Genomic DNA, 11,827 nt, shown 5'->3' with positions numbered 1-11,827 from the left:
GGTAGAAAGCCATGTGATTGCTTGTGTTTGAAATACTTGCCTCCATACAAGTGTCGTTTAGAGTCTTAGTGCTTCGCTTGAGGACAAACAACGAATTTAAGTTGAGGGTGTTGATATACCGTGAGTTTATGGTATTTCTAATACATTTCACTTACGAGTTGTGTGTGTCTAGGGCCTTTTTGTATTAGTTTTCATGTGTTTTTATTATATTTTGCAGGAAAGATGTTCAGGAGCGGAATTAAAGAAACAGCTAAAAGAGATGCAAAAAAGGGCATCTAAGGAGGTGATCTACGGACCATAGGTCCATTGACACTCCATAGATGGTAGTCGTAGATCAGCAGCCAAGGCATGGAAGGTTAATCAGGGAAATCTGACCAAGTGTGGAACCACGGTGCCCATTGACGGTCCGTAGATTGATCTACGGACCGTACTGTTGGTCCGTAGATTGATACTGTGAGGGTTCCAGTACCTGATTTTTGAAGATTCCAAGTGTGGAGCTACGAAAGGGGATTGACGGACCGTAGATCGATCTACGGTCCGTACTGCAGTTCCGTCGTTTGCTTCAGAGAAGCTGATTTTCGGCAGTTGAAATATTTTCCAAGTCCTGACTGACGGAAGGGACTCACGGACCATAGATCCATTGACGATCCGTGATTCAGTCTCGTGGAACGAAGACGCGTGCCTGTAACAAACTTTCCTTATTTTGTTTCCTTTTTATTTAGGACTTGTTTTCTATAAATAGGGCATGTAAACCTCATTTTTGGGGGTTAGATTTTATTGCTTTTATTCTAGTTCTTGACTTAAGAGATTAACTTGCAACTTTAATAATTCTTAATTTTCTAAGTTCGTTTTGAAGATTTTTGTGTTGCAATTCAAGTTGAATTTCTGGGTTTATTATCTTCTTACGTAAGTTCATAATTCTTTCATCTAAAACAATGAATTGTGTTCATATGATTATGGGTAACTAAACTCCACAACTAGGGTTGTGGGAACCATGAGCGATTAACAAAGTATGAATAGTAAATAAGCAATTCTTGAATAGTGTGGTGCATGCATTGATAATTCTTTCGTTTAGAAGTCTTTTTAACGAGTGCACGCGTTAAAACTCGCATTGTTGCTACTTGCCGGACCAAGGAGGTAATCAACAAGAAAAGAATTATCAACATAGATTTAGTGTGATACTATCTAATAGGCTAGTGTCGATTGGTGCGAAGTAATAACTAAGCCAAACATCGATTATGATGTCTAATATGAGGTAAAGGTAAGGGTTAGTAAATTATACACACGTAGCCGGACCAAGGTGCGGGGTGAAATTCTCTAGATGCCGGATCAAGGATTTAGAGATACCTAACTTATCACTTTGCATGTAGTACACTAGGAAAAGATTGATGTTACTAGGATTACCGCGTTATGAGCTTTTGGGGAACACGTATACCCTAGTTATTTCTCTCATCTTGATAACAACCAAAACTTACTTTTGATTACTGATTATTTATTGAATTCTTACAATTTGTTTCACAAACTCCCCCCCTCCCCCTTTTAATTACTTGTTTCTGGAAGTAACTTGACTAATTGAATATAATGGTTGGTTAAAGTAAGGTCTAAACCATTTTCCTCGTGGGATCGACCCCAACCTACAAGTTGGATTCTTTACTTGATAACGATCGCTTATGCTTCTGTAAGAAAGTGTAATTTGAGCGTATCATGAAACAATTTGACAATATACCTCTTTTGTGGCCAACCTTGTGAGATATGTGAATCTTGTTTGAACCCCTTTGAGCCTTGTCCTTTTCTTGGAAGAAACTTGATGAAATTGTAACCCCTCTTTATCCATTCACCCATAATCCTCATGAAGTGTGGTTTGTTTGAATAGCCAACTTAGGCCAAAAGCCTAAGTTGGGGGTGTGGTGAAAAGAAAAGGTGAATCAAGAAGTGTGAAGAAGTCCCCCTTGATCCAAGGACGTGAAAATGATGGAACCACTCCATACAAAAAAAAAATGAAAAAGTTGTGGAATAAAGTTGTGAAAATTGCAAAAGAAATGGTGTGCCCGGTATTCTATGAGAAGTGAATAATGGGGTGAATTTTGAGCATTAGTGAAAATGCTGAAGAGAAGGAAAGAAAGTGATGTTCATATCACATTTCATGAGGATAGCAGCCACTGAGCCTAAATGACCATACTTTTACACTCAGCCCCGTTACAAGCCTTGAAAAGACCTTTTTTAATCTTGAGTGAGCTGAAACAAATGTTGGCTGGAAAATAAGGGCAAACATATGGGTGAAGTCATGCATGTGTTCTTCTTTTTTAGTGTGAGAGTTGTTTGTGATTCCGGCGCTATAAATTGTTGAATAATTGTGTGTGAATATGGAATCATCTTTGTGTGAGGGCATTTGAGTACCTTTGTTGAGCTTGAACTTGCATTTGAAGAAAGTATTGTGAACTTGAGAGTCATTGATAATTGTGAGTCACAAATTGAATCTTTGAGTGCACAATTGATCCTTGCATGAGTAAGTTAAGTCTTGTTGTGTGCATTCATGATTGAATCTTTTGTAGCACTATTTGAGACATCCTTTTTGAACTGCTGAACTTGAGTTTTACTTGAGGACAAGCAAAAGTTTAAGTTGGGGGTGTTGATGAGTCTGATATTTGGACTCATTTAGGGCTTCATTTATCTGGGTTTAGTGTCCTCAAATGTTTATTTTGTGCCAATAACTGATGTAAAACCCTTGATTTCCAGGTATATGGATTGAGGAACAAAGCAAGGACACTAATTTGCAAAAAGGAACGAAGCAAGCTGAAAGAATGAAGAAAAGCAAGCTTGGTGATTGCCAAGTCCACTTGGCGAGTCGCTGAATGGCTACTTGACCGCCTAAAGTTCCAGTGTGCCAAGCCCTGAAGGAAAGAACCAAGTTGGCGAGAGAAAGGAGAAGTCGGCAGATCACCGAGTGGTTCCGCGATGCAGTGTTGGCTCGCCCAAAATTACAGACCTTGAGGATGTTGAAGGCCAAGGCAGAGAGGCGATTGAAGTGACCAAAGGGCGGATCGCCGAGTGGTTCGGCGATCCCGACATACTTCGTCGAGCCCGACTTACTTCGCTGAGTAACTCTTCGCAACACATTTTTGGCGACTATAAATACATTTTTGAACATTTAATTTAGTATCGAAGTTCATACATTTTTTTAGTCAATTATTGAGTTTTGAACTGGGAGACAAGTTTTCTCTAGGTTTTCCTAAGTTTTGAAGAATTGAAGTTTTTCACTTTTGAGAAATTGGAAGTGGGTCTTTGAGATTCTTTGAATTGGAACATTGTAAAGACGAAATCAATCTTATCCAGTTGATGGAAACTCAATTTGGTAACGATTTTCATCTTTTTATAATGTCTAGCTAAAACCCCAATTCTTGGGGTGTGATTATGTGATTATGGGCTGATTTAGTTTATGGTATTGCTTATTGTTAGTTTAAATGCTATTTAGAAGTGAGTTCAATCATTAATTGTGGTTTAATTTAAAAATTGTAGTTGCAAATGCAATTTTACCCTTGTGTTTTTTGCTTGCTCGAGAGAGAGGTTTTAATATTAAGATTATTGATTGATGGTCTATGGATATTGGGTTGTCATGGGTTCAGCTCAAGAGAGTGAATCCTAAACCCTTTTCCACACATTCAGCTCGAGAGAGTGAATGGACTAAAGTGTAGGTTGTTCTTATTTTGCATGTTTGTTGATGTTCGAGAGAAATCGACTTGATTCGGGGTAAATTGTTCGAGAGAAAGCTTACCTCCTCTATAGTCTAGCTTACTCACTAATATTTAGCTATTTTCTAATAGTTGCAATTACCCATTTATTTATATTTGCCTATAATCGAATCACATCCCAAGAACCCGTCTCATTATTGTTATTTCGTATTGTTTATTGTTGTTTGTAGTTGATAATTTCAAATCAAAACCCCCCATTTGATATTCGTGTCATCCCCTGATTTGATTAATGTCTTTATTCGAAAACTTCTATTCCTATGACTGATTTGACCATGTTCACACTTTACTATTGAATCTTAAACATGTCACGCTCCCTGTGGGATTCGACCCCAACTTACTTAGTTGGGTTTTATACTGACTAGCAATCATTGACACTTAGAATTGGATGAAGTGTCCTTGAAACATTAATCAGTGGTGGCAAATAGGTGGGTTGGGTCAACTTTGGGCCGGTTGAAAATGGGTCAACATAAAATGGGTAATAATTCAACCCGCCCATATTTTATATGGGTAAAAATTGATTGGGTAATAAATGGGTTGGGTAAAATACTAGTTTACCCATATTTACCCATATTTTCATGAGTAAATAGTACTTTACTTAAGAATTCAATATGGAGAAAATATATTAGTCTTTTTTTAGATGAAAAATGTTGAAAATGCTTCATTTAGTTTTATTGTATCATAAAAATCGGAAAAAAAAATCCTATAATTTTTCAATATAAAATAAATTTATGTAATAACAAGATGAAAATATTTTTAATTTCAAAGTAAATGAATATTTGCATTTTAGGACTAAAACATGCTTAATGCACTTTAAGTAATGTCAATACTAATACATGATTTGCTTATTTTACACTATTATTTATTATCCAATATAAAATTAAACAAATAAAAAAAATTATAGTTAAAAAAAGAAATGTACATTTAAAATATTATATTTTTGGAGGGTCAAAGACATCACCTTTTCAATTATAGAGAAGAATAATTAGTTCTATAGAATAACATAAAAATGAAGAGAAATTACACTATTTTTAGTGATATCATGAATAAACTATAAAAGTTAGAAGCTTAACCCATTTGGCTAAATCCATATTTTACCCATAGTTTACCCATATTTTTATGGATTGAATATGGGTATCAACCCATATTTTACCCATGTGAAAAATCACTCACCCAACCCATTAAAATATGGACGGGTTGGGCGAGTTACCAAAATATTGGCTCATTTTGCCGGCACTATAGGTGACTATTGGCCTTAGCGCCCTCTCTCTCTCTCCCTCCCCACGGTTGAAGAGCGTATCAAGTGTTGGGGATCTTGGATGTTACAATTGGCTTATGACATATATTTTGATCTAATGTGTATAAAGAAGTGATCAATACATGACACCTTACACGATTTTTATTTTTATTTTTTGTATGTGGCTATCACATCATCACAAGGGAAGCAGTGTTGTAATATTTATGTAAGAGAACCTATGTGATATGTAAACTATTTTATCTAGGAAGTACCATTTACAAGATAAAACTTGTTAATTAAATTTGCATTTCACGTCATATATGTAAAAGAATGTATACCATTATCATATCCCACAAATTATTTCTGGGCATTATTTAAGCTATTAGAACTTATGCCGCATAAACTTGATTGTTAAAGGGTAAAAACTAAAGATTCGACTATTTGAAAGATAAAACGTGTAATTTAGTGAAACAAACCTCATTAAGTGAAGAAATTTATCCCTACATAATGTATAATCAAGTCACCAAGTTGAAAACAACGAAAGAGCACGACACGTTTTGACTGCAGCGCTTCTTCCAAACAAGAAGTATCAAAAACCAAATTTATGCTGCAACAACTTGAGAAAAACGAACAAAGTGGTGGCACTTTAGCTTTAAAGCCCGGACCAGAATCTACATCACACAGGTTATGCACTCTAAACAGACAGCTGCAAGATTACCACATAATTCCCAGTTTCACTTCAGCTGAGTAGAGCTGCTATAAGTACATAGTTGATTGATTATGTTACTGGAGGACCTACATATATTTTGGACCAACTTGTTTTAGACTTGACTAATCAAATTGTTGGCGGAGATGCATTTCTGTCTCACTTTTCCATGTCGCATGGGATGACTGCCCCTTCATCCTCTTATTCTTCTCCTTGTCTTTGACGGTAGACCCCTTCTTCTTGACTGGCTCTTCATCAGAGTTTACAGGGTGATCACTGCACGCTGGGCACACCATCCCTTTCGAATGTGTGTACGTTTTGGGAATTCCACATTTCAAGCACATCCTAATACAAGATGCATAGTGAATAAATTGCAATCAGAACTTTCAGAAAAAGAACTTTTCACTAGCATACATAGTATCATTGTCACAAAATTATGATCCTCACCACATCCTAATGGGAAAGAAAAAGAATAGTTCATTCACCTGTCTCTAGAAAATGGACTAATATATACTAGGTGAGATTATCATAAATAGAGGTACAGTTCTTACAAAATGCAGGGACTATCCTACCTGGAGGGAAAGAAAAGATTCAAACGTTGCCATGGCAAAAAATTCAAGTTAATGCAGGTCTATGGCCAAATTCATCACTAGCAAACCCAAAAGGGGTGAACCAGGATGGAGTAGTAAATCCACTTCTTGATATAGATTCTACATCATTTTTTATTTAGGGAAGCATAAGCATCAATGCACCATAGCTAATTTGGGAGGATTAAGCTCATGGCGTTTGAGCTGCAGGTACCACATATAAGAATAGCCACTTAAAACACTAAAATTTATTACCTGTCAGAAAGTAAAAGATAGACAAGTGTCGAAAAGGAAAAACAGATCTTGCAATATATAGGCAAGCTTGAGCAAACCTCGACTAATTCCACGGGATACCTACTATCTCAGATCTCCCACCAACACATGTACAGAGTAGCTCTATCCACTAAGGCTTTGGACAGATGGGAAAAAATCACTTAGTGTTTTGTCTCCGTTGTGATTTAAACATGAGGTTCTCAACCTATTTCATTGACCACTAACTAGGCTACACCATTGGGTGCCAAGTATTTCAAATCTTTTACTACATTCTGAAATAAAAACTGTCTCATCCAATGTTTTTAAAAGTGAAAAATGCATCAAAGGGACCAGGTCCAAGGGGCTTGAAGCGCAAAGCAAGAGGTGAAGCACACATTTATTAAAGTAAACAACACATGGTATAGATTTTATTTTTTTAATGACCGTGGTGTCTGCACTAACTTATGCACACCTCGACTAGTTTCATGGGATACTTGCAACCTCCCAACAACAACAAGTACCAGGTAACTTTGTCCACCAAGGCTAGGATAGAAAAGAAGAAATTACCTAGTGTTTTTACCTCTACTAGGATTTAAACCTAAGACCTCATGGTTTCCAACCCACTTCATTGACCCCTAGGCCACACCATTGAGGGCCAAGTTACGGAAATTTAAGATACCAAACATATATGAACAATCAAATTGCAATTAAATAACTAACTCTAGCAATCAATTTACAACAATTTTGATATTCATCCAACTTTCAAGCTTGAAATTCCGATAATAAAACCCTCCATTGAAATGACAATCCATACCTCAGAAGCTCTGCTGCATCTTCTGCACCAGGATAGCTCGCAGTTGCCACAGGTTTGCCTCCTTGTGCAGTGCCAACAGAAGCATTTCCTTGACCAGTAGCTGTCTTTGGGATGCCCCCACCAACATCGCTTCTCACCCTCTCATGAATTCCTACTAACTGAGCCTTTGACTCCACTACAGCACCTATAAAGATGAAAGATTTTTTTTTTAAAAAAAAAGGAAAATGTACAAACCATGACCATTAAAGATTCTTCTCTATTGTCAAAAATATGACTAGAGAAAGAAGAGGAACAAATATCTTGATATTAGTTGATAAAATTATACACCTAAGGATGCTTCCTAGTGCAAAAATTTGACATGCCCCGCTTTGAAGAAAAGACTTCTCAGCATATAACCATTGGAGGAATATCTTTTTTTCTTGGATTTACTTCTCTACCTTAGAGGATTAAAATGTTGAAGTGTGCAAAGTAAAAACATTGGATTGCAAACAGGCTTCAACCAGATCTACGGAACACTAGAGGATTAAAATGTTGAAGTGTGCAAAGTAAAAACATTGGATTGCAAACAGGCTTCAACCAGATCTACGGATCACTCTACTTATAAGCTATTTAAGTTTCATTCATTTCGGTTTCCTATGCTATGGCTACAAAGTTAAATAACCACATCTAATCCCTTTCACAAGGCAAGTTTTCCTGAAAAAATCTGTCTTCGGTTCTCCACTCTCTCCATTAAGTATTAACTCTATATTATTAGGTTTCTCCTTCTCTATTGATGCTTAACTATATTTCACTTAATGATCTAGACAGCAAACTGAAATGTATAAAGATAGTTGGATCAAAAAAAAAAATTCTAAACCTCAGAGATCAGGGGCGGATCCAGTGTAATTGTTGGGGATTCCCAGAGACCCAATAAACCCGGACTCTATACTTTATATTTAGAATTTGTTAAATATATAAGAAAATTCTAGTTGGAAACCCATAACTAAAATGATCAGTTGGCTTAGTGGCAAGGAAGGAACCTGTTGAGGTGCTCTTGTAGCCTGTGACACGGGTTCAATTCCTATGGAGTGTTTTCCAATTTCTCTTGGCTTCTTTTTACAAGCCTCCAAGGGATGCTTATCGGGGTTCAGTTCGCTCAACTTCATATGCTTCAACTCCATGCTTCCCGTCATATATTATCATACAGAAGTAAAAAACTTGACTAGTTTATGAATGAGTTTAATTATTACAATTTGTATCCTCAACTCCCTCCAAGCATATATGTACTTTTATCTTTCATTTTACATGTTCGATAAGTCGATTGATAACCGCTAAATTAGTACTCCCTCTGTTCCTAATTACTTGTCCACTTTGAATTGGCACACCTATTAAGAAAACAATGATTGACATAGTGAGTTTACCATTTTACCTCTATTAATTATGAAGTAGATGAATTAAAAACTTCAGATTTTCAAAAAGTTCTACCTTTTTCAAAGTAATTAATGGAGGGTACAATAGGTAAAAAAAATATTTTTTCTTGATTTGCCAAAATGGACAAGTAATTAGGAACAACTAAAAAAAATGAACAAGTAATTAGGGACAGAGGGAGTACCAAATAAATTGATATTATATTGGTTAGATTAGCGGTTTAGTACAATTAATAACGGGCCAAGGAACAAGTACCCCTAGACTATGCCCGAAATCCTAGAGACACATCTTAACTAAACTAAGGTCCTATTACCCAAATCTATTTTTTTGTAATTTTGTACAACTTTTTGGCTTACATGGCATCCAAATGTCTTCCATGCGCCTTAACTACGTGGAGTCACAGAGTGTGCCACGTAAGTTAAAAGGTGTATAAAATTACAAAAAAATGAGTTCGGAGATTAATAGGACCTTAGTTTAGTTAAGGCATGTCTCCGAAATTTCGGTCGTAGTCTAGGGGATAGTTGTGTCTTATCCCATTAATAATTGATAACCAATAAGCGAAGTGGTTAAGTACAGATATTCAACCGAACCACCCATTAAGCACCCCTACTGGAACCACAAGCTTAAAATCCTGGATTCGCCGTTGTTGTCAGAGGTAATGAACATACTTTAGTTATAACATTAGCTTTGACAGAAGACTTGGCCTAAGAACTTTCGCACTTTTTGGTTTTGCTAGAGTAAGTTGTATAACAGCTGCCTTATAAGTGTTCCTAAGCACCACCGTCTGAACGAAATCATTAATTTTGTAAAGAAAATTCCACTAGCAGTATTAATCTGAAAATTGATGAATTGTTTAAGCCTCAATCTCTCTTTACAGAAAATTATGCCCAAATTGTATAAATACAACACCATAAATTCCATCATATAGAATAGAATTAAGAGGAAGTAAAGGAGTTAGAAAAGTACCGGCTGGTAAATCATTCTTGTTTCTGCTGTACTTACGGCGACCGTGTCTCTGTTCATTCACGTCCTTTCCAGCTTCTTCAACAATGTTGTTCAAAAACTCCGGCGGCCCTGAAATCTCCAATAATTTCAAACATAAATGTAATAACATGAAAAAAGGATACAGCTTTCTTAGAGGTAAATAATTAAGGAAATTAATTTACTTCGGAGAAGGCATCAAGAGCAGAGGGGAGCAAGGAAGATGAAGAAGGATTAGGGTTAAAAAAGGGTTTGTAACGATTCTGTGGAACGTCATCTTTTAGGTCGTCGTCGGAGTAGTCGTAGTGAGGTTCTTCTTCTTGTTCTTGTTCTTCTTCCTCCGATGAGGAGTAACTTTGTATGAGTGACAAACTCATCGTCGCCGGCCGGCAGGATCCGAAAAAGACCTTCGAGTTTATAGTGACACTAGTAGCCTGGCAATTATCCTTTTGCCCCGCCGCAAGTAAGACTTAAAATTGCAAAATTGTAACTTTTGCTTACCTACAAGATATAACTATGTTCAATTTTTCTATCTAATTAAAATTCTCTTATTCTAAATTTATGTATGAATCATGATATAATTTTTAAAATGGCTTAAATCTTACTAAAAGTTGTTCTCATATTTGCTTGAATTATTTAGGTTAACATCTCTATCATTTTAAATTTGTATTATAAACATTTTTCGACAAACAGTTAAGAATATTAAATAAAAATATAATTTATTCATGCTAATATGATAAAGTGACAAATTAAATGATGACATTTGATATATGAATCCAAAAAAATTATTTAAAAAATAAATTGTGAAAAGGAAAAAAATATATATTTTTAATTTCATTATCAAATTGTGAGAAGGAAAAATATAAACCACCTCATCCACCACCCCTTCTCCTTTATTATTACCCACATTCCCCTTTTTTCTGGTACTGATTTATGATAACCCGTATTGCACATTTATTTCAAATATTTAATTAAAAAAGCATAATGCAGTATGATAAATTTTGGGTTGGGAACCTAAATAAGCCACAAAAACATAAAAGTGACCAAAATAAGTCATTACTTTAGTAAGTAACTAAAATAAGCTTAGTGGAAGAAAAAATTCCACTTTATCTAATATTCTAAACGTTTTCCGTTAGTCTCATAACGTGTATATTTTTAATATATAACGGAACTATTTCCTACACTTTATAAAATAGAACTATTTTTTACACTTTATAAAGTGTAAGTTTTTCTTACACTTTGTAAAGTGGAACTTTTTCTTACACTTTATAAAGTGGAAGAAAATCTTACACTTTATAAAAAGTTACTTTACCTTTTCACTTTCTTCTTCTCCCCTTTCACTTTCATGGCTTCCAAACTTACACTTTGAAGATTAATAGTTGATGGTCCAATCCGACAACTGAAGCGGCCCTACACTAAAAAATCAAAATCTTGAAAGATTGGAGTACAACATAACATTCCGACCCTACAAATTATATAAATTAGGTATTTTTTTCATCTCATATTTTCATTACTTTAAAATGATGTTTGTTCAAAATTTCAAAAGTATAATAGATTAGAAATAAGTTGGAACTTAGCTTCATTACTCATTTGCTACAAATTATACTACCAAAAGTATTAGACATTTACGTTTCTAATCCCCTAAAATAAAAATCTGTTATAGGAACTTTTGCTGATGTACTTCAGGTACAAATATATGTTAACTAGACCAAAATAGATCAAGTTACGGAAAAAAAAATAGGGGGACGGGGAGAGAAAAAAGCTTATAGACAATAAAAAGAGTAATTTTGCTAAGTGGAGAATATAGTTAAATAATTACAAACCAATATTGCCAACTTTTGGATCATTATGCAATCATGTAATAAGATTTTCTTATGCTAAGCATAAACTATAATGGTAAATACCTAAAAACAAGGTGATTAAGCAGAACTAATAAATTCGAGATTGGTATACAATTGAGAATACTTAAAGCAAATACACAATGACTTAAGCAAGGGAATACTCACCCATAAACCATAACAGGTTTAAGATCTTGTCCTGATTTGGCAACATGAGGTTCAAAGCAGTCCTGCATAGAAAGACATATGAGAATTAAGA

At 35.3% G+C, this 11,827-nt stretch overlaps 1 protein-coding gene across 1 annotated transcript; it reads right to left on the bottom strand.

The window, feature by feature from the left end:
• Positions 1–5,463: 5,463 nt before the first annotated feature.
• On the bottom strand, positions 5,464–10,255 carry LOC102595719 (uncharacterized). The gene is made up of 4 exons (XM_006341775.2): positions 9,916–10,255; positions 9,716–9,830; positions 7,343–7,526; positions 5,464–6,034 (listed from the first exon to the last, which is right to left on the bottom strand). Exons 1-4 carry the CDS (start codon positions 10,105–10,107, stop codon positions 5,815–5,817), a joined length of 711 nt encoding a protein of 236 aa, XP_006341837.1. The 5' UTR covers positions 10,108–10,255; the 3' UTR covers positions 5,464–5,814.
• Positions 10,256–11,827: the final 1,572 nt, after the last annotated feature.

The sequence above is a fragment of the Solanum tuberosum genome, unplaced genomic scaffold (genome assembly GCF_000226075.1).
Source record: "Solanum tuberosum cultivar DM 1-3 516 R44 unplaced genomic scaffold, SolTub_3.0 scf00028, whole genome shotgun sequence".
Taxonomy (NCBI): domain Eukaryota; kingdom Viridiplantae; phylum Streptophyta; class Magnoliopsida; order Solanales; family Solanaceae; genus Solanum; species Solanum tuberosum.
The sequence above is the reverse complement of the archived record's forward strand: the minus strand, read 5'-3'. Positions and strand labels throughout refer to the sequence as shown.